This window comes from Drosophila sechellia, chromosome 3R, assembly GCF_004382195.2.
Source record: "Drosophila sechellia strain sech25 chromosome 3R, ASM438219v1, whole genome shotgun sequence".
NCBI classification, from domain to species: Eukaryota; Metazoa; Arthropoda; class Insecta; order Diptera; family Drosophilidae; genus Drosophila; species Drosophila sechellia.
Genome location: NC_045952.1, coordinates 14,746,599 through 14,769,520, shown reverse-complemented (window position 1 = coordinate 14,769,520; position 22,922 = coordinate 14,746,599). Strand labels below are relative to the sequence as shown.

General features: G+C 41.6%; 2 protein-coding genes and 2 long non-coding RNA genes across 4 annotated transcripts; 2 read left to right on the top strand and 2 right to left on the bottom strand.

Moving 5' to 3' along the window:
• Positions 1 to 2,091: 2,091 nt before the first annotated feature.
• LOC116801550 lies at positions 2,092 to 2,964 on the bottom strand. Its single transcript, XM_032721876.1, has 2 exons — positions 2,329 to 2,964; positions 2,092 to 2,276 (listed from the first exon to the last, which is right to left on the bottom strand). The coding sequence occupies exons 1-2, from the start codon at positions 2,815 to 2,817 to the stop codon at positions 2,112 to 2,114; spliced, it is 654 nt and encodes a 217-aa protein (XP_032577767.1). The 5' UTR covers positions 2,818 to 2,964; the 3' UTR covers positions 2,092 to 2,111.
• Positions 2,965 to 3,735: 771 nt separating this feature from the next.
• LOC116801586 (peptide tarsal-less AA) lies at positions 3,736 to 5,269 on the top strand. The gene has a single exon (XM_032722117.1). It carries the CDS (start codon positions 4,498 to 4,500, stop codon positions 4,594 to 4,596), a length of 99 nt encoding a protein of 32 aa, XP_032578008.1. The 5' UTR covers positions 3,736 to 4,497; the 3' UTR covers positions 4,597 to 5,269.
• A 12,484-nt stretch (positions 5,270 to 17,753) lies between these two features.
• Positions 17,754 to 18,281, bottom strand: LOC6606473. Its single transcript, XR_004362178.1, has 2 exons — positions 18,159 to 18,281; positions 17,754 to 18,057 (listed from the first exon to the last, which is right to left on the bottom strand). It is a non-coding gene; the product is annotated as an uncharacterized LOC6606473 (long non-coding RNA).
• Positions 18,282 to 18,744: 463 nt separating this feature from the next.
• On the top strand, positions 18,745 to 19,553 carry LOC116801704. Its single transcript, XR_004362179.1, has 2 exons — positions 18,745 to 19,348; positions 19,407 to 19,553. It is a non-coding gene; the product is annotated as an uncharacterized LOC116801704 (long non-coding RNA).
• The last annotated feature ends 3,369 nt before the right edge of the window (positions 19,554 to 22,922 follow it).

Sequence of the window (22,922 nt, the reverse complement as noted above, 5' to 3'; positions counted from 1 at the left end):
GCCCAGATACCGAGATACTGAGATACCGAGATACTCGACTGCTCGATTGCTCGGGAGGAGTATCTGCAAGATACGCGGCCGATGCGCAAGCAGGCCAATGACCGTTTGACCGCTGTGTAATGATCGACAGTCCGTATATGCAGTATCTGCGGTATATCTGCTCATATACTCTATGAGATGGATACCATATGCAGATTCTTATGCACCGCACGCTGATTTTCCGTTCATATTGGTGCCATTAACGGAGAACGAACCGCACAGCCGGCGGCGGGCAACTTACCTAATATCCTTTCATTGAGATTTCAGTTTCGGCAATTGCCGTTGGCCAAAAGCCAGGGAAAAGTGAGTGAAGTAGCCAAGGGATGCCAGATTTGCATTCTGCGTCACTGCGTCAGTGCGTCTGTTATGAACCGATCGATAGGTTGCGGATTTAGCATATTCAATTCCCCATGCCGACTCTTTAACATATTTGCCAGTCATTACAAGCGAAATGCGGGGAATGGGAGCCAATCCGAATCCGAAACAATCCAATCCAATTCGGTGGCTGTGCAGTCTGTTAGGTGTTTGGAAATCGAGGAAAAGTTCCATCACAGTCACGTTTACTTGATTTAATTCGTTGACCAAATCTGGAGTAAAAGTTCACTTCGTAATTTATACTGGTTCCGGCGGGCACGTGGATCAGAACATTCGTTGTTCTGGGCAGGATTCTTGGAAGGGAGGACTACCAAATGGTCTAGCCGCAATATCATATATACAAATTTAAGTTTGCAAAATAATGAATGAAATAGAGATCCCAAGCAAATCGGTCGACTTAAATACAGAAAATGTGTTTGCATTGGTAATCGTTAGCATCTTGACTTTCCAAGAAACGATTACCGGCTTCCAATTTGGGTCAAGTGGACCAAGTGCTTACCGTTACCTTCTGGCCAATGATGAGTGTCAAGCGACTTAAGCGACAGGGTTGGCCAGGCCAATAGAGAAGTTACCGCTTAGCATTTGCTGGCCGAGCAAGTTTTGGGCCAAAAGCACGAGTGTTTAAACTGTCAACGCGGCAGCAACTAACAACAGCAAGAATAACAAGTTTCTGCCATTGCAATGGCAATTTATGAATAGCAAACAAATCGGGCAAAAAAACACAAAACTGCAACATTGCATGGCCAAGTCCAAGAGCAAGAAAAGTCAGCGGAAAATACTGTTAAATGTGCACAAACCGAAAGATACAACGAACATTGACCCAAATTTTTAAAAAATCTCCAAGACCGTTCGGAGGTTTTTCTCGAAGTCTGGGCCCCTTGGCCCATGCAAACATTGCATAAGTAGTCGACGAAAAGAAAAACCCAAGAAAACCGCAGCAGCAGCCGTCCTGGGCACCTCGAAAAAATATTAAATTGATCGAATTACAAGGCAAATGCTGCAGGGAAAGTGATCGAGGGGGAAAACTCACCGACTGACAGTTGTGCCAACAAATGTTGGATGTGGCACGTGGCGCATTTCGGGAAAACAAAAGGTGCAAAGCGGAAAGGGAAACTCGGGCCCAAACGATGCATAACGAAATTCGTTAATAAAAAAAAGCAAAAACCATTTGGAAAGTGAAAACCCAGAAGCGGAAGCGCCAAAATGCAGCGAGGATGATGCACATCCGGTGCATCACTTAAAAAGGTAAATTTCGATTTTGGGGATCCCGATCCCACGCCAGGTAAATCAAACAAGCTAACGGCAAAACAGAACTCCAAGCTGAATGACCCAGGGAGCATTAGGTTAATGGACAGCTAAGAGTCTTCATTTCAGCTGTAGTTCTCTGAATTAAAGTTAGCAAAGAATACAGGATCACAGTGGTAACTCGCAAGTCCACGATTCTTTTAAAACTTGAAATTACGTAAACTCGAAGTACTTCTGAGTGTCTAGTATACAATAATAAAATTAGATCGCTATTTAAATCTGTGCTAAATGAAAGGATTCGTTCTTATTTATATGTGAAGCCCAATTGAATGGTATTGGATTCGATATGCTTTCATCTGATCAATCTGATTTCAAGGTCTCAATTCATATCATTTCAAGGACTAAAGGGTCCCCTCACTTCCACTCGAACCCGTGCCAAAAGGGTGTGGCGATCATCTTACAGACGGCGAACATCTTCCCGTCTCCGGAATGGAATCCTTGATTCCGGGCCCGTGCCAAAGGGTTGCATCCCCCGCTCGTGGCAAGCAGCCGTCCTCCAGTCGAATATTTCGTTGTGCGCCGGAAGTGCCCCTTTTAGTTGTGAGTTTTTTACGTCGCTGTAATAAAACGAAAGGATTTATATTTCCTATTGTGTGGCAGATGACACACCTTGTAATCCTCGCCTGCTGCTCCCGGCCTCACCAGCTGACTTGGACACCGAGCAAATTTGGGTTTAAAAATATGTGAAAGATCGAGAAATTCTGCAACACCTCGGCGCAGTATCTCATTATTACTTTTTGTCGCATCCCAGTGGCCTTTGTGAGTGGACCTGCCTCCGGTGTCGCATTTCGCGGAAGCATCCGTCGTTTCGGTGGGCCGTCCAGCACACCGACTGGCTGCTGACTCATGCCGAGCGTTTATCCTTTTTATGAGTCGGCAGTTGCGGCCTAAGCCCTTTGAGTCCTCAGCCTTCGAGTTGGCCCGGCTTAGGCTACCACAAATGTCACGTAAAGTGGGCAGTGGCCGTCGCGCCGCCGGCTCAAAGACCATTAATTTGGGACTTATGGCACATAAGGATATTAGCATTTTGGCAAGGATCCTCGGCTTGTCGTCTCTCTGTTTGACTAAGCGGCGACAGCCACAATCTTGGGTTAACATCAAACAAAATCTTTTTATTTGTCATGCAGTTACACAGATTTTTTACTATTGTAATCTTTTATCGAAGACATATTGTTCTAAGCAAATACTGCAGATATTTTCAAAGTTAAAGGACTTCATCTTGTTGTATCGTTTCATTATCTTACATTTCTTGTAAATCTAGAAAAGTGTAATAAACGTAAGAATTAATACTTTGGTTTTCCAAATGTATTTATGAATTGAATTCAATTACCTAATTAAATACCTAATTATTTGGGGTTCTAAATGTATTTAACAATTCAATAAAAAAAAACCAATTTCCCGCCTTTTCTTGAAAACCTTCTTGCATTTAAAAGGAAAGGCTATTGTCTGACTTTGAATACAATTTTTTCGAGTGCACTTTGCCCGGAAAAAATTTGGCAATAAAATATACCTTAATTAGCTGCGGGCCTTAAAAGAAGGTGGAGTCTGCTTGCTCAGGATCGCAGTCTGAGAATCCAAGGACCAATGGAATTCCAGGATAGTTCCTACCTGAGCTCCTCCAACGCACACACGCACACACACACACACAAGAGCCTCACATACACGCGCACACTCACCCGGGGACGTGTGAGCAGAACGAGGCCACTCGATCAGAAACAGCTGTTTGGTGAATGAAATCCAGGTGGGTGTGAGCAGAGCGAGAGAGAAGGAGCGAGAGCGGAGAGAGAGAGCGAAAGCGAGAAATGCTCTACCTGGAAATGAATGAAAATACGATCGTAATCATCTCCCCACTCGCTCTCACCCACTCGCCTAAGAGAATGCTGCCATTAAGAGCGCGACGCACCTGCCGTATATCGTTCTCTTTTGCACTCGCTCCCGCTCTTGGAGCACACGACAGCGACGCCGGCAGCGACGTCGAGCCGGTCGAGCATTTAAGCTTGCGACTTGACGAAAATCAAATCAAAAGATCGACAACATTCGACGAGTGCAGATCAGCAGCTAAAAGAAAACCAGCTGAGACATCAGAAAAGTCCGCAGATTTTCACGTAACGCCTTAAAGATTTTCCGTGCGGTTCCCGAACAAACCAAACATATTAACAAACAATAAACGAATTTGTAGTGTCAGTGACTTTTGAACGCACGAAAAAATCCCCAAACACACAACCAAACGTGACTGTATAATCAGCCCCAAGAAACCCAACAACTGGTGGTGATAATAAAAGAACTTACAACAACAGCGCCGAGAACCAGTATAAAGTTCAATACCGCGCTGATTCAAATTAAACAAAGGAGAATCGACAGCAGCAGCAGCAGCAACAAAAAGCCAGCTCGGTTTTGTCATTCAAGTATTTTTGGTCAATACACGGCATTCGAAATGGCAGCCTACTTGGATCCCACCGGCCAGTACTAAAGAAGCTACACGAAGACAGCAAGACATCGTAATCGTAGACCTCTTTAGAAAATCCAATAAATCACATATCTTCGCCATGGCCGCCTATCTGGATCCCACTGGTCAGTACTGAAGTTGGAGCAAGCCAGCAGAAGCAGCTATATTTTGAGTTCCAAGCCGAAAGTTATTGAAAACAGTCTCAAAATGTCGCACGATTTGGACCCCACTGGCACCTACTAAGGTTCTAGCGCGAGAGCTCCACTTAGCCAAGCATTCTAAGGCTAAATACTATACCCACTTCAAAAGCCCCACAAATACAATCCTACAACATGCTGGATCCCACTGGAACCTACCGGCGACCCCGCGACACCCAGGACTCCCGCCAAAAGAGGCGACAGGACTGCCTGGATCCAACCGGGCAGTACTAGACGCTGATACCCCAACTTCAGAGCCCCATAACGCCCGTGCCTTATCCACAAACTCTGGGCATGATTGGGGGAGCGCGCTGGTTGCGCGTTCGTGGCCGCGAGGAGACTTCCAGCTGCCGGCGGAGGAGAAAGCTGGGGATTGGGGCTTCCCCAAGCGCTCTTGGGTAGCCCTGCGATGGAGACTTTTGTATTTATGTAGTTTTTGCGTAGCCTACCAATACCTATTATATTAATTATTTATTATTATCATACTATTTAAATTAAATACTGTTCATTGCTGTTCACAAAACACCGATACGCACACATACATATCCTATATCCTATATTGTATCACACATACACCATATATGTTATATATATATACTATACACTTGTAATTGCTTCAAATTGGAAAAGATTACGCAAAGAGTATTACGTTTAGTGTCATATTTCCCGAGCAAATCATCGTTTGTTTAAATTATCATTTATTTATTGCCAACGATTTGTAATGTTCTTTTTTTCTCTCTCGCTGAGAGCAAGGAAAATCATTCGGAGCGAGAAATTTTGTTTAGATCTTAAGCGTTTTAAGCTATTTATATGTCTACACCTTCGACCGACATCCAGAGACCCCCAACACACACCTCTCACACCCATTTAAATATAATATTAAAAGAAAACCATATTTAAAACTGAACATTTTGAGTGCATTTTTTACTTTTGCCGGAGGATTTTCCATCGATCGATGGGTGGTGTATGGATGGACCAGCGAGCAGCAAAAAATTGTCGCATTAAATTACAAGATTTTCCAGATACACAGATACATGCCCACACACACACACGCACACACACTGAGTTAGATCTCTGGGGGCTCCGCCGCGGACAAATTTCTGCCGGGGGAGCATAAAATATGATTTTCCAAACGGCCAGCGCATATTTGATGAATCTGTGGGCATTAATTAATGTCACTGGGCGGTCGCCGGCGGCCAAGCGGCCTGGAAATTATCAATAAAAATGGAAAAACACGGAGGGGGGTAATGAAAACGCATTTCCCAATGCAAAAATATTATCCGGACAATCGAAAGAGCGAATCTTGATCGGGCAACGCTGATGCGGAAGTAAAAGTTCAATGTTCGTTTGTGCTCCACAAGTGATTAGGTCAATAATAGCACAACAACTACAGCCGAGAACTTGTGATTCTGAGAGAGAGAGATGCAGAGAGAGTGCGAGCTCGCAGTTTTCCACTTAAGAGAGCACCGAGCTTTTCACGCTCTCAGCCAGCAGGTTTTTCCAGCAGGAAGTTCCCCCCGCAGAGGCAGTGCAACTCTTTCGCCAGAGAGCGGCGGAAAACGAGAGAGACTATTAATAGACACGCGCGCACTAGCTTTTCAGTATCAGTATGAAGTTCAGGGAAATCCACTCGCTACGAACAGCTGATCGCCAAGGTTGCTGCGCGGCCGGCGCTGATGACGTCGCCTAACGGAAAGCTTTCCCACTCAAACCGAGTGATTCGAACCGAAAATGCAATTGGGCGATCGTCTTGTCCAGCTCGGGACTCCATTCCATCCAATCTGATTCGATTGATTCGCCTGCAATCAGATCTTCCCAGGAACCCACACATGCGGTGACCCAGTTAACATGTTGTCGCCAATATGAATGAATATCGCTTTCAGCCACAGAATGTGTATAAGCCAACTCATGTTCAACCTAAAAAAAAGCAGCCAGCACAAGGTACGGGGGAAGAAAATTGGGCGAAACTCTGAATACCCTGTAAAATGAATCCTGGAGCAAAAATATTATGGATTCTCGATATTCAATTTTGATTATTGTTTGTGAAAGTCATATGTTTTTATTACTATAGCCATACTATAGAAATTATCAATAATATATAAAAAATAAATTGTAGTTTTATATCTTATCAAAAGTATTATTATATTAGTATTATATATTATTATATATTATAGATTCAATTGCTTGTCTGAAACATATTTCTAAATGTCTTATGATATATATACATATTTAAAATTTCTGGAAAATCTGCAGGCCATTTCGCCCATCTCTTTACCGAAATAATGTGAAGTTCTTGAAAGGAAGAGTCTGTTTTCTTTCTTTTCTTCTGCTCTGTAGTGAAGTGTGAATTCTGGAAGCAAACTAACCCCAAAACGCTCAACGCAAGGGTATCCAAATTAAATGAGCAAACGAAAAACCGATTCCTCATAACCGCAAGCAGAACTTTCTAAGTGAAAGTTGGCCGGGGATGGAGCTACTAGAAAATACTGCCAGTGCCTCGGACTCATCGCCCGACTTTTAGTCAGTCATTCAGAGTGCGACGGGATGACAGACCCCTTCAGTGCCGCCCCCGGATCCAACTTCCAGCTCCAGCTCCCAACGTCCCACGAGCCCCACACACAGATACTCACTCGCACACACACTCACACTCACGCACACACGCATACTGGCGAACGTATAACTTGACCTACATTTGTGCAAGACAATAACAACGAAAAAAGGCAACAAAACAACACACACATACAAAACAAAATAACAAAATTTACACACAACGCTCTGAGAAAAGAAAAAAGAAAAGGCAAGAAATTTCCAACGGTACATGAGCTGCTGGCCGGGTCTGAATCAATGTTTATATATGAATCCGGCAGGGCTTCGGAATCGGAATCGGAATCATCGAATTCGCTTTTCGATTCACAGGCCTCGCTCACTGGGCTTTGTTTCTGCCCAAAAGTTATTATCGTAAAATTGATTTCATTGAAGTAGCTGTCTTCGTCATCGGATCGGCTTGGTTTGGTCGAAGCTTTTGCACACATATGTATATATGTATCTGTATCTTGTAGTATGTATGCTATACATCGCTTTCTGGTACACTCCGTTTATGTATATTGATAATTAGGCGAAAGGTGAATAAACCCATTGGCTCGATGCCGCCGCTCCGCGTTCAATTTACACATTTTGGTATTTTGGTAAAAGAAATCGAGTCAGCAGACTGCAGCCCGTGGATCGGCGGTTCCGCATTGGAAAACGCTAGAAGACACCACAAATAGAAAGCGACAGTGGATGTCAAGTCAATCTGGGCCACAAACAGCTCTCTGGATGATTCGCTGGTCATCTGGGTCTTCATTGGGGAAATCTATAATACTATATTTTCTTATTGCATTCAAAAAATGTATGCTACTTTTATTAGGAAATTCTAAACAGTCATATAAACAAAAAACCTTAACCTCTTCATAAAGCGGTTGTTATCATTTATGGGAGTTTAAATATTAAGGACATTTCATTGTACTAATATTTTCTATTTCGGGAGTCAATGATGTTGGAATAATTATTTTAAAATAGTACAATTTCAATCAAATTCGATGGCATCCGAAATTTAGAGAGGCAAGATGGATCGGTTTGCTCCAGCGAAATTTCTACAATTTTCCTGTCACCATTTGGAAACTTCACGGATCCCCCAATCACCTCCACCAATAATTGCATTCGAGTAAAGTCCACGAGCAGTGCAACAAAAGCTACTCTTTCACTGGCGTTTTTCCTCGAGCGGAAGAAACAACAACTGAAGCCGAAAGATAAACAACAAACAAGCACTCTCACTGCTTTTGGGGCAACTCGAGGCAGAAAGGGTCAATGACATGGTCCAATTTCCAGAAGACTGAAGACTGCAGAGAGATGACTGTCCCCGTGTCGGGGGGCATCTGCTTTCCGTTGTTTTCAGTGTAAACAACGGCACCCCAATGAAGACGACAACGTCAAGAGCAATGGAACGCGCAGTCCGCCAGCGAAAACAAATTCAATTCACTTTCTATTCCAATGAAAAATCGCACAAAGCTCTAGCGGCGTCTTGGAAACGAAAACACACACACACACACAAAAATCAACGACAGTATCAACGAAAGTGGTAGACCAACAGCACAACTTTGGTCTTGCTCTTGGTCATACAACCCATTGATCTTCAGTCGCTTTCAAGTGGGGTAAACAACGGAGCACGCCTCATCAACAGCAGCAACATCAGCGCCAGCGATTGGTACACAGCGAAAAAATGGGGGTTGCCTTCAAAGCAATTCGATTCATCAGGGAGTTGAATTCAATAGTGCAGATTATCTTTATAAATATCTAATACAACTAAACATATTTACTTAATTATATATTTTCTAATAAATATCCACCATTTTGTGTGAGATCCTTGAATCCTTTTCGATCGATCCAAGCGCATCCAATTTCTTTCAGTGCGTCATTTGAAAGCGACTCTCAAACTGTTGTTGTCTTTTTTTTGGCTTTAACGGTTTCCGTTTTTTGTGTTACTTGTTGTTTGTTTGTTCAGCCAGCAGCCGCACTTGTTGTTGTTGGTTCATTTGAATATCTAGTGAAAATTTCACCCAGACAAGTGCCTTTTGTTATATATTCAGTTTCAGTTTCATCTCCCTGGGTACCTTCAAAAAATATGATAGTTTCTCCTAATTTGCAAATATTTCTTTTATTTTTCTCCTTTTCTGTTTTTTGGCACAGCCAACACAGAAAAAGAGAGAAGATAAATATTTAAAATATTTTTGAACTTGTTTCGCATAGTTTCGCGGCGATTCACGTGTCAGATTTAACGTTTCGGCTTAATCTGGCCTTAGTCATCAAGTGGATTACATTTGATTCACCACAGGGCGTATGCGCAATATGCAGGCAAAATGGGTCGCTTGCCTTTAAACCAAAAAAAAAAAACGGCATTAGGCGGAGGTTTTGGTTTTTCCCCCGCACTCAATGCAGAGACTTTGGCCCGCGGCCAACAAGAACCCAGGACTTAATAGGCCAACAGGGCAAAATATGCAACGTGGGGCACTTACGTACGGTGGATGCAAAAATGGCAGAATGTGGAAAAGCGCAGAATGAAAAGTGAAAAGTTAGCCGGCGGCAAAAGAGACAGTCGCGTTGAAAATGTCTTGTACTTGGTTTTGCCAATTGCAAATTACGTGCCATAAAAGCCAACAAATGCTGACGTTTGGTGTGGGCCGTCTTACCCTCTTGCCTCTTCAAAGCCCATTCCCATTCGCATTCACATACATATATCCCCCTGCAAAAAAGTCACCCACTCACTTGGCCACTTTCACGTCTAATGCCAAAACACGTTGCAATTTTCATTGCTTGGCACTGACTTTAGGCTTGTTGGCCAAGTCCAAGTTAACCAATTGCGCAGCCAGTGCCATTTGGCGAGCAAAAATATCTAATATCTGCCAGCGTTTCGTGTACTTACTTGCTGACGCCTGTTTTCTGTTTGCAGCCACTATCAGTGACGTCAGCAGTGGGGGCGGCAGGAAGAAGGTCTGGTGGGGTGGCGCAGCACCTGTGCAAACCTGGCTGCTTGGCAAATAAATTGCGTAACGCGCTGTTCCTCGGTTTTTAGTTTCAGTTTCAGCATCAGCATCTCCACACACGCTAACGCCAGTCCACACGCCCACTGGCAGCTAGATTGTGTAATAGAAATAAGCACATGACAATTAATTAATAGCACCCAAAGTCGAACGCACGCGCCTACAGTTCGCCGTAAAATCAAACGAAAATAACTTCGAAAGCAGACAAGTTCGCCGTTTTAGCGACAATTCAATTAAAAAGCTATTACACATTGTTTTTGGCAGCGGGGGCCCTTGAATGGGGTATATTAGGTACCTAACTAAAAATATATATGTGTCCTCTTTAAATCAAATGTATCATTTTATAGATTTTATAGATAAAGATATAGATGTCTTAAAATGAACTTTTTCCATACAAACTGTATTGAACGATGCAATTTAGTATCAGATGATTGTAGCTACTTACAAGTGGAGATGGGAAAATGAATAATCAACAAGCCAATTGCATTTTATAATCTGAATTTGATTGGGATTGATTTATAGCTAACTATCTGCTTACTATTATTATTTCCCACCATTAAACCCAGTTACAAGCCCATTAGAGTAATTCGAATTCGACCTGCTGAAGGTGTCGGCACAACTCATAATTGTTTTATATGTAAAAATATCAAAGTATTTGGCCAAAACAGACAGAAAGAGCTCTTAAGCTTGGAGCTCCCCAGACGGCAAACGAAACGTGAGCTGGCCAAAAGACACACACGCACACACACACACACACTGTTACCAAAAGCTGGCTACCTGTGTGTTTGTACACCTGTCAGGTGGGCATACTCTCGTATGCCTTTTGTTTTTCCCTTTAATTTTTTTTTGGGGCCTGAAGCTGAAACCAATCTATCTAGCGCCTCCTCTATCAGCATAACAATTAAGCTTAAATACTTTTTGCTCACTGACTGGCCCCAAAATGGGATTATTCACACTTGATTAGAGGCATGTGAAAATGTATATTCGGTTTTTTTGTCATTGGGGAGCTTCAACCTGCATGCTGGCTATCAAAATTCATTCAAAACCACAAAATCCAGAAGAACGAGAGCTGGTGGCTACGTGACAATATTTTATGGCACACGAGCGTAGAGAAAATCAAATGCAGATCAAAGAAGACGAGAAGATCGCTGCTGTAAATGTAAATGTATTTCGATCATTAAAATGTTAATTTTCGGCTACGTATCCGTAAGATACAAGTGTATCTTTCGAGTGAGCTTTCAATGCATTTCGTCTGGAATATTTCCCACCTTTTGGGCACATGAAATGTGAATTCAAATAGACGAAACAAATAAAAATAAAACATAAATAAATACGCAAACACACTTACACAAAGCGAGCGAAAGAGACGGGGCTATAGAGCCAGCATAGCAACATACAACAAAAATAAGTTCATTGAACTATTTGTGAGCTTTTTTGTTGCTGTGTGCATGTGTGTGTGTGTGTTTGTAGAGGTGTGTATCTGTGTTTCTTTAGTTTTATTCGTGGATTATGGTATCATAGCACATAGCTTCTTCTTCGAAAGGTTTTCGTCTGCCGCTTCAGTTGATTTTTTCTTTTTTTTTTTTATTTTTATTTTCATTTTTTGTTTGAGGTGTCATGTGCTTCTCTTGGGTCTTGGATTTCGGCCTTTGTTTGCCGGCCATCGTCGATGGTAATGTAAACTTTTATAACGAAATTAAAATTGATAGCAACACTCAACTGTGATTAATTACACTCATAAGTGGCTTGGGAAGTTGGTGGCCCTTTTCCTGCCAGTCATTCTCCATCCCGGATTGCCCGAAAACCCAGCCCCGATTAACCCATTACTTGCCACCCTAAGTCGCGACATTTAATTCGACATAAAAAAGGGGTGCGACCTTGAGACTAGCAGGTGAGAAACACATTAAATGCAAGTCCTCTGTCTGAATAAATCGAGATTGAAATTAAATCCCAAACAATACGGGCATTTGGGCCGAAATTATTCCTATCGCACTCATTAAACAGGGCAAAACTCGTCTGCTTGCTGGCAAACAAAATGCACTTAATTAACTTGGCTTCAAATAAATTGCGATTGCGAAAGTGTATTTGTGCATTTTGTATCCCAATAGTCTTGGGACCACGCCAGACGATCCCCGGCACATTACTCTTATTTTTATTATACTTCTTTGTTGCACAGATTAGCACCGATTAATTACTGTATCGTATTTTAAGCGAAACAAGTATTTCGCCTTGTTTATTGTTATTTCCCTCGGGAATCTTTTTTTTTTTTTTTTTGGAAGAAATACACCCAGAAACCGGAATGACGTGAATCGGGGAGCTAAACCCAATTACATGGGAATATTTTGGAGCTGAATGATCTAGTTAGCGATCAATGCCGATTAAATTAGAATAAATAACCATTGCATATTTATTAACAATAAGCCAGTTGGAATCATTTGTTGGCATCATTTGTTGGATTCGGATTAAGCAAGTTAGCTAACAATAGATACTAATAATAAAGCAGTTCTGGGATGAATGCACAAATAAATTTGCACACGTTGGGCATATCATTATCTAGTTCTCTTTCAATTTAACGTTAGTCAAAAAATATGAATTAAAATATTATTAAATTTAAATTAATTATTAAGATTTATTACTTCCTCTTTAGGAGTCACTAAGTGGACATTACACATGCTCACGATACAGAGAGGCAATCACCCCATTTATGGCATGTGTCGCATTAAATGTTTGGCTTTTGCATAAGCCCGATCAATAACCATGCAAATGGCCCAAAGGCGTTTAATGCACAAAATGCGCCGCAGACGCACTCCCCTGCATTCCCCGAAAAACGGCGATACTCCCCCATTGTTACAGTTACGTTACCACCTACGGCGAACAAAGCCGCTCGCTGACAACATAAATAATCAATTAATAATTTAGATATAAATTAGAATAAGGCGGGGAACAACAACAGTTTACGCGGCAGCACTCATGCCACACTCGACTTCGCCTCAAAGCCAAGTTCAATATCAAACAACACGCGCTGTTCGCGAGCTTGAGATCAGTAAGCTCAATGATCGGATCGCATAGTATCGCCTAGTGAAGTATCTGTATCTGAAAAAGACGCCTAGTCATAGTTACACACACACATACTCACTCGATATCATGCCGATCTGATGGAGAACAGGAAGCATTACGGAGATAAAAACGCCATAAATGGCGATTTGCAATAAATCAAAATTAGCAGCATACAACTTTGGGCCAAAACACACACGCCCTTTTGGCCGCGGCCAAAACTCCCCTCCTCCCTCCACCGACCAATGTGCACCCGTCTCGTTCTGTCGCTAAGTGCAGGCTGCAATCAATGCCGTAATAGCAACAAAAACAACAGCAATAACAACTTCCGTATTTCATGCGCTGTAATTTAGCTCAAGTAACAAAATGCAAAGCCAAACTAAATGTTGACGGTGACGCGACGCTGAAACTTTTCAGCTGAGAGCGGGCAGATGCACTGCGCGAAAAACGGGGGTCAAAGTTCGATTTGATTTCCGTTGTATTCTTGAGAGTTGTGTAAAATCTCAAGCTGCTCAAATTTGATTAAATTTATGTAATTATAAACTGAAGATTTCATTCTGTGCATGAATTCCAACATTTTTGAAAACAATCTTTTAAAAACTAACGATTTAAGTTTAATTCATTAGTTTTATAAGTGAATGCATTTTTATAAATGAAAACTATGAAAAATATATAAAATAATACTTTTGCATTGTTTTATTGATATTTTATTTTATGGTGTTTGAAAGTTTAATTTCTAACGCAACTATCTTCAAGACTATCAACTATCTTCAGATACTTTTAACTATCGATTTTTTCGATCTGCATTCTTTACGCTGCAATCGAATACTTGCGGCCCAAAGGCGACTCTTAACACGTCTGCAGTCGATGGCAAGCCACTCGGTGCGATTTGAGTCGATTTCGTGTTTACATACAAATTGACATAATTTGTTTATAAATGTTTAATGATCGGCTGCTGACCGGGCCCAGACGCGTACTGTTGACTATTGGCCATTGTGCAAATACACAAATAATATGCGAGGCGAAAGAGAACATGCTAATGCAGATATCAAAATCCGCACGAACCGCTGACATTTGCTGCCGTAAATTGAGATACTTAATGCACCTGGCCAAGACAGCGCAATTGTTCAACATCATTTGAGGCAATTTATAAGTATGTGATATTAATTAATTGATTGAACGCCAACGCACACGATAATTCGACTTGTAGTCCAACTCGTTGGGAGAGTTCGCAAATCCAGAAAATCGTGCGATTAGAACTGGATATGCATATCCTTAACTTTTTACTTGTATCATTGTAGAAATGTTGAAATTATCGTATTGATTGCATAACACACGAATCATCAGCCAGGAGAAGAAGAAGAACAAGCGAAATGAGCTGCCGGGAATATTTGGTGAAAAAATAATAACAAAGGGGAAAAAATTAATTAACATATTTTTTTTACTAAGTTGTTTGACGAAAGCCATCCAAGCATTTGCATATTATTAAGGGACTTGGTGTACGTAATAGCATTAAGTTTCTTAGATAATAGCTGTATCTATTTAAAAGAATTTACTTTGTACGGTTTTGTACGAAAATATATAAATAGTTACAAGAAAATGGAACTAAATCGTATATTTCTATTTTATAAAACCAATTCTTAGATGGAGGATATTATGCTGAGTTCTAAAAAAAGGGAGTTAAAATGAGCTAAGTAATTCGAATAATTTACGTAAGTGTTCGGCACACTTTCCAAAAGTTCTGGTTTCGCCCCTCCAAATATATATTTATAAACTCAAACAGCTCGAAATAAAAAACAATACCCAAACCCAACCCAGTTGCGATCAAGTCACGCAAATGAAGGCACCATAAATTGTATATATATATATATATCAGCGATATATCGAAATCGACCCCCGGGCAGTACGTGTACATACATACATACATAAGTGCATTATTAGCACTTTCATGGAACTGAAAATGGAAATGTCAAATGGGCGCTGGACTCGGAGTGCGTAGAAGTAATAGACTGGCGACCAAAGTCGAGTAGATCGGTCATATAGATCGGGCATATACATATGTACATACTGCTGGCTGGCCTGGTCATTACACTTATTATTACATATTAACATTGGTAGCATTCTTACATACTTAATACATTATTACAGTAATTTAATAACATGTTCTCATGGTCAACCTGCTGCCCCGGCGGAGTGGAGTGCCAGGTGGATTCCATCCGATCCGATCCAATCCAATCCGATCCGATGCGAGTGCTGGAGTATCGCCACGCTGCATATTTTAAAGAGCTTACATTGTAGCCAAGAGCCAAGAATCAAGAGCTGGACCACCGCCAACAACAAGAGGAGGTCATAATGAACGACACTTTACGGGCAATCCGGCAATCCGCTCCATTGATGGCTCAATGGGGTTCCGATCTATTCCAATGCCCGTTCCTGGGTCAAATCAAATGCCCCGCAGATACAGATACTGATACAGATACAGAGACGGATTCAGATACAACCATCAAATATCACGATTTTCAGCTGTCACCCCGAGTCGCCTTAGATGCGGATGCGGACATTTGAGATAGCTTCAACTTGGTTCGGCTTGGCTTGGCTTGGCTTGACTTGGATTGGATTGAATTGGCTGGTGGAAAGTGAAAATGCATCGGTCTAATTATAACACGTGATTTCATCGGACGCGCATGATTTATGCGCAAGTGCAAGTGCAAGTGCACCAGTTCCAGATCCGGCAACAACAATGGCCCACAAGCTGATTGGATTCGGATTCGGATTCCGATTGTCTTGGGGGATGCATAGAGCTCAAGTTCAATGTGGAAGCGGCTAATCCGAGCCGCCAGACAAGGCGAACCCTTGAAAATGGAAGCGCCTCACTCGCTATCTAATGCAGGGTGGAAAAAGCTCAAGTCGTAGATAAAACAATATTGGATGTTAAGTATTTAAATGTAATAAAATGTTTTAGGTACAATTCATTAATTACATTCATTAGATACATTCACATTTAAGTTAACTTAAATATAATTTTCATAGTTTACTGCTTCAAATGAACCGCATACAGTTAATTACTAAATCCGAGTTCTTCTACGAAGTTCGACTTGACAATTGGCAGATATTTCTCGCGGTGTAGGGGGCCTCCGCCATGCATCCGATACGCCTCTGGACACCCAAAACCACAAACCTCGACGTGCAAATGTCTATGCAAATGGGGCACCCTCAGCACTTGGCATCCCCTCGCCCACGCCATCGAATCGTCGGCTTTTGCACAAACAATTCCATTTCGCTTTTAATTTCTTCGCGCAGCGTTTTTCGTGTGTGTTTGTCAACTAAATTGGGTCTAGTTTATGCGGTTTTTATGAATCTGACCTTAGTCATGATCATGAAACGCTCTAAGCTGAACCAAACCCCCACTCACTCACTGGATTGCAATTAGGGCATGAATGGGGAAACTCAGTGCCAGTTACCCAGTGAAAAAGAGCCTGGAAATTGGATAACAAGAGCAGAAGATTGGATTGGGGTGATTGTGTGAGCTAAGCTCAAATGATACTAATATTTTATAAATAATAAATGCTAACTTGACAAGGAGGAATATAAGAGTACATAAAATGCACAAATTGTAGATTTTAGGAATATTTAAAGTGAAATGTGTAAGGAGTAAGTTGCGTAATTTCGAATCTTTCGTCCAAACTTAAAGGGCTGACACAAATTGACTTCTGTCTTAATTTAATGAGAATATTTTAGCCTACAATGACAGAAGCTAACGAACCTAAATCTAGTTTGATTGATATGAGTTAAGTTCCCAAACGATCGGAAAACCGAGTATTGACACACTTGCTGGCGCAGCTTCAAACAAGCTCTAAATCAAGTTCAAAGTCAAACTAATTATCGGCAATTTGGCAAATCAATAATAGCAGCTAGCGAGCATATACATAGAAAAATTCCCCCGCCCAAAAAGACATATGAAACATGTTTGGTTTAAGCTGGTGTTTATATTTAGTTTCGCCGTTTTTAGGTATGGGCCGCCACAACAAAGCGCTTTGACCAGCCAAACTACTTACACCGACTGTCGTCAGCACACAACACACAAATAAATAATTTAAGGCAAATACAGGCAGCAGCAGCAAATCAACGCGAACAGCAATATTTTGGCAGCGAACTTGTTTGATTTGCATAAAGTCGCACAAATAAAAACGGTGCAATTAAAAAGGCGCGCGCGTAGATCCAGTCAGCTGATGATGGTTTCGGATTGGCTGGAGTTGGCCAGAAATATGGCCAAGAGCGGGTTGTGGGGCGGGCATCTCCCGGGGGGATCGGCGACTGGAGCCGCCGGCAGTCGGATAAATTTAAATACATTTTTTATATGCACTTTGTTGACTTTTTGCGCTTCGCCGTCGGAATTCAGGAATCGGAATCCGCTGTGCCGAAACTAGTTCGTCGCAGAATTAGTGCAGTAAATATACACAAATGTAAAAAAAAAATAAAAACAAAAACACAAAAAATGTATAAGAACATGGCATGGCTGTGTGCGGCTTAAATATGTATGTACTGCTTAAATAAGTTTTATTTAGCGTGTTCTATTGAAAGGACAATAAACTCGCGGCGAAACCTCAAGGTCGACCACATCGCATTAGAAGACTGCGATCGATTCTAATTCGGGTCGCATTTGCGTCTAAACATCTGTATCTGTTCTAAAATCAGATATTTGGCTATGCAAATTGCATTTGAGTTCATAACGACTATTATCACTAATCAAAAACCAAATCGTCTTGAAGCGGACACTTCAATTTTATTGTCTCAAATACCTATTTGTGGGGTTCACGAAGATTAGATGAACACGAGGATGACTAAGGGTTCTGCTGAACCCTTCTTGGGCAACTGTCTAGCAGCAAGGGTATCCACAGTAGCAGCCGCCACAGGGTCCACAGGCATAGCATGGTCCGCAGACATTCGGTCCGTAGCAGGGTCCACATCCGCCGCCGCATGGTCCGCATGGACCACAGCAGGGTCCGCAGTAAGGTCCGCAACAGGGTCCACAGGGTCCGCAGCACATGATTAATTCGTAAAGGTTCTGACGGGAGAAAAGGTACGTTCAAATGATATGCCATAGGAAATTTTCACACATTTTCATTTCTGTAGATTTTCACTTATTTTCACTTATTTTCCACTCACTTTGAACCGAACAAAAAGATATAATTTGAGACTGGACAACAAATTTTGATGTGTTCAGGCCGAAAGGACAAATAATAATGACACAAAATCGGGTTACGCACAGATATATCGTTTTGACAAGTCGGACTGAAGAGGCAAAGGATACTTTATAAAACATTTTGTATAAAACACTTGCTAAATTTTGTAATGATTGTATCATCAGTAGGGAAGTGAATTAACCTTTATATTCCGATCCCACCTAGTTATCTCAACCAACTGGGTAGGAACGCATCAAGGTGCCACTATTTTTCCAGTGCACTGTAGCACATAAACGAGGTAAATGAGATTTAAATTTTTGTTTCGTCGGATCATGTGTTCATTGCACCCGGCTGAAGTTCGGAACCGCTGCCGGTTCTCAAGTCGAGTTCTGCGCTGCACTTTTGTTTACTCTTGATTTTGTCGTACTTTTTGATTAAGTGCATGGCGCATAGCCGATTGCCGATTGCCGAGAATCCGGGTATCGGGGCTGAACGGGTATACTATATATGCAAGTGTATATTAAGTTCATTATCTGACCGAAGAGTTGTTTTTTTTTCCCCAGCCGAATCGAGCCAAGAATGTCGTCGCATTGAAAGAGGTCAATCACCAGCGATTGCGCCTTGGATGTCACTCGGTGCAATTGAGCGCAATTTATTTCATTTGCTAACGATTTTACGATTTCGGATTTAATTAACTCCCGAAAAGCAGGAAGCCTAGTGGACCAGTTGACAGAGCTCGCCAGCCTCCAAAATGGAACCCTAGTGTTATACACAATGATTATACAATGATTTGTATTTGTGCATGACTGAGTCAGCCGGAGCATTCATTCGGGCAGAAAAGTATGGGTTGCAAATAAAAAGCGCATAATAGGCGTTTAAATGCAATTTTCTCCGCAAAATGGTCGGGCGAAATATCAAAAATTCGAATTATATGTTTTGCCCCATGTTGATTAGAATGAAAAATGCATGTGTGTGTGTGTGTGTGTGTCGGTCAGCAGAGGCAGAAGCCGAAGCAAAAACCGCACAGAAGTCCTCTCCCTTCTAGCAGAAATATTTTGGTAGAATCTCGCATCCGTGGAGACGGACAAGTCCAACTCAAAGTCGTTCTGTTTCGGCACGGTGAAAAATCACTATCATAGAAAATCGAGAGAAAGAAATGTGAAAAAGAGCAGAGTAAGATATTTTAAATATATATCTAGCTTATATTACAAAGTATCTAATATAATTCCAGCAGCGAACATAGTGACGAAGCGCGTCTCAATCGAATCGAAAAGCAGCAGCAGATTTTTAAATAATGATTTTCATGATGTTCATACTGATATATCTCCAAAATATTCATTTTTAAATACCATAAAAGTGACCATTTTCGCTTGTTAAATGACTTTGATTGAATTTTTCTCTCTGTGGCTCTCTGGTTTTTTTTTCAAGCTCGAGATGGATGGAACTCTGGTCAATAATTTTGTGAGGGTGCCGCCAAAAGGGCAGCAGACGCTGCTCTAACTTAGTTTTTTCGTTCATATTTGTGGCTGGCCTTTGTTTGAAATAGATTATTGGCAATACATATGTATACAAATATTTTGTATTTCGTCTGGCGACGGGAGTTCAAGGATTTTTATTGGGTTCAGTGAACCAAATGTCTTTCCTCCGGCCGGAAATATCGAATTCGCTTTAATTATGGCCCCTCGCATCAACTTATTAATATAAGTTTGATGAAAAGTGAAACACAATGGGCACACGCAGATGTCATCATCATCGGCTGGAAAGCGCTGAGTACTGCCAGAGTCAGCCCGGGGAAATCAATATCCGTAATATCCCTATCCCTAAGTGTGCGCCCTAATGACTTTAGGGGCGTGGTCGTCGTGGGGCCAAAGGTAAAGGGTAAACGGCGGGATTTTAGGTAACCCGAGCAGCCGACGAAAGTGAAGAAAGCACGTGCCGCCCCCTAAAAAGTGGCAGCTGATCGCTAGAAAGGAAAAGTAAGGCGCAGTTCTAAAAGCCGAAGATATAAGTACATACATAGTGCTCTGATTAAATATATTAATAAATGATAAATATTGTTTAAATGTCTAAATCAAAGGTGAAAAATACTGCAGGTGTGGTGTAAAAGGAAACCTGAGAATCCAAAGGAAAGTGCTATATATATAATATATGTAGGTAGTTCTGGGCACGTGCCGCCCCCCGAAAAAGGATTCAGCTGCCTTGAAAAAGGAAAGTGAACGCATAGCGATCCGATTCGATCGGATACGATCCCATCCGAGTTGAGATCGAAATCGTAGGATTGTGGAAGTCTGGAACTGCGATTGATCGTGCGACATGGGATGCGGCTGATGGGGCAGTCAGAAATTCCCAAGAAAATGGAGCACACAAACAAAAAACGCAGCACGCAAAAAAAGGGTGGAATACAATATAATAATAATAAGGAGCGAGGCAGCCGAGATCTCGTATTATTTAATTTGGAACTGGGCCGCTCTTTTCGCCCATGTTTTTTTTCTGCACCGGTATCAATGAATCGAAATGAATTGAAATAAAATGAAATGAAATGCGAATGTCAGGATCGCGTGCGGCAACATTTTCACAGATTTCAGATTTCGAGTTTTGAGCTTTTTGCCCCGGATTCTGATTCTGCGTTTTGATTTGTACCTCCTTTTGATCGTGCCACGTTTTTTTTACTCTTTTACGCAGTTTGTGTGTAATATCGGGGGTTGTGTCTTGTGTTTAGGCTATAAATGGCATATTAATACATACTTGTGTTTAACCCTCGAGTGCCTAGGGGGTATTTCTGTCCATCATATCATTTTCTCAAGTGATATCTGCCACATCTCATCCTTTGACGAATAGTTAAATAGTTATGTACGTCACTAAAATACTGAAAAAAATTATATCTACAAAAAAAAATTGTGACAAATTGTCATGAAATATTCAACTCATTCTTAAGAGCAGCTTGCTTGGTGGGTTAATTCCCAATTTTCTTGCCAAATTTTTCGACCAATGCGAATTTTTTTTACCCACTTAGTTGATGACTAATACGCATGCAAGTTCCGCGAAAAGTCCGCCCCCGCGCCCCTCTGCATTCCACAGATAGTTGCCAGCCAAATTGCAACTCAATTATAAATTGCAAAGGGGAAAATAAAATGAATGAAAAAAAACCAAGCGAGGAGCGAAACCGAAACCAAAGCCAAGAAAAAACCCAAAACAGTCGCAGTGTAAAATTGTATCTTAGGCAGCGCCAAAAACAACTAATTTATCTGCGAGTTTCGCATGCTAACTAACACACACACACACACACAGTCGCAGAAGGAAAAAGAGCTCGAAAACATCAATGGAAATGCCATGAAAATGCTAGTTGAGCTCTGGAAAAACCATGAAATGTGCGAGTAAGAGGAAAATCTTCCGCGTTTGTGTAATGCAGGAAGATTTTCCACGTTGTTTGTTTTCTATACGCTTTACATTTTCCCCAAGCGGCTGAAAATATATTTATGCACGCTTGTCAGTTTGGCAATCACTTGAAAAAATGGGGCATATAATTAAGGCAAATCTAGGTATCCATAGGAATACATTTAAAAGAAATTATATTTCTTTAACAATATATATATTTCAAATTGCAAAAGTTGGCATTGTAGAAACTCAAACAATGAAAATTATCCATCATACCTGTTTTAATTTGTATTATTTTTTTTAGTGCTTTGACAATTTTCCGTGGGATTTGCATGTGGCGCCAAAATATCTGTAGATCACCACCATGTTGATACAAGCGAATTGATGCTAGGAATCTGCTGGAAAAGCGCATCATCTTCTCTGGACAGCTTGAGATGTCGCAGATGCGAGATGGAAGATCGCAGTTCGCAGTTTGGAGTTCGCATATCGATGATCGAAGATCGAAGATCCGAGAGCGAAAGCACAAGCTCTGCGAAAGAAAGCAGGTGAGAGCGGCGTCCGCTCGTAAAGAGCTCAAAACATGACACCCCAGATGGGCCGCCAGCTCCTCGGGCAAAGGGTGAGGTGGGGTGGGAGCGGTTAGGCGGTCAGGGGGTGGTCGCTGGTGCGAGAGGGCGCAAGAAGCGAGGGGGAGGGGACACCGTGCGAAAGTGAAATCGAACCTTCGCTGCCGGCGTTTGCGCTTTTAAGCAGCAACAAAAACAACTAAGCCGGTTTCAAAGTTTACGAGGGGCGCGACTGCGGCGCACAGTGTTTTAGGATCCAAAAAAAATATGTGTAGTGTGTGTGTTACTTAATATTTAGTATATTTCTAAGAATTTTTATAGCTATTTTAAGTTATTTATTCATTAAAAAAAAAAGAAGTAAAGAATATTTAATAAAGCTGAATAAAGACTTATGTAGCAAAATAATATATTATGACACACTGTGCGCCGCAGAATTGACTTTTCACAAGTGCAGAGAGTGCGCCGCTGCTGCCTTTAATTAATAATAACGTAAAAAAAAAACGAATTTGTAAGAGTTTCGCATTTATTTTTACAGGCGGTGAATGAAAATCCGTTTCGGTTTTAATTTTAATTTGGCTCCTGCTGCCGGCAGCGCAGCTTTGCTTTTTGGCCCGGTCGTTGATCTTTGTCCGACTGGACTTTCGTCACCAAGCGTTTTGCATACGTGAGCGACGGCTCACTGACGCGCTGGCCGGGCCCCAAATCCCGAATTATAATTACCCATCGATTGCCGGGTGGGTGGGTGACTTTTCCTGCGATTCGGACGCACTTGCTAAGTGCTAATTGCGGACAGGATCTCACTCGGT

Coding starts and splice junctions, on each gene's coding strand:
- LOC116801550 (XM_032721876.1), bottom strand. CDS start 2,817: ATGTTAACCCAAGATTGTGGCTGTCGCCGCTTAGTCAAACAGAGAGAC. Junction 2,277..2,328: donor CAGCAGGCGAGGATTACAAG/GTGTGTCATCTG, acceptor GTTTTATTACAG/CGACGTAAAAAACTCACAAC.
- LOC116801586 (XM_032722117.1), top strand. CDS start 4,498: ATGCTGGATCCCACTGGAACCTACCGGCGACCCCGCGACACCCAGGAC.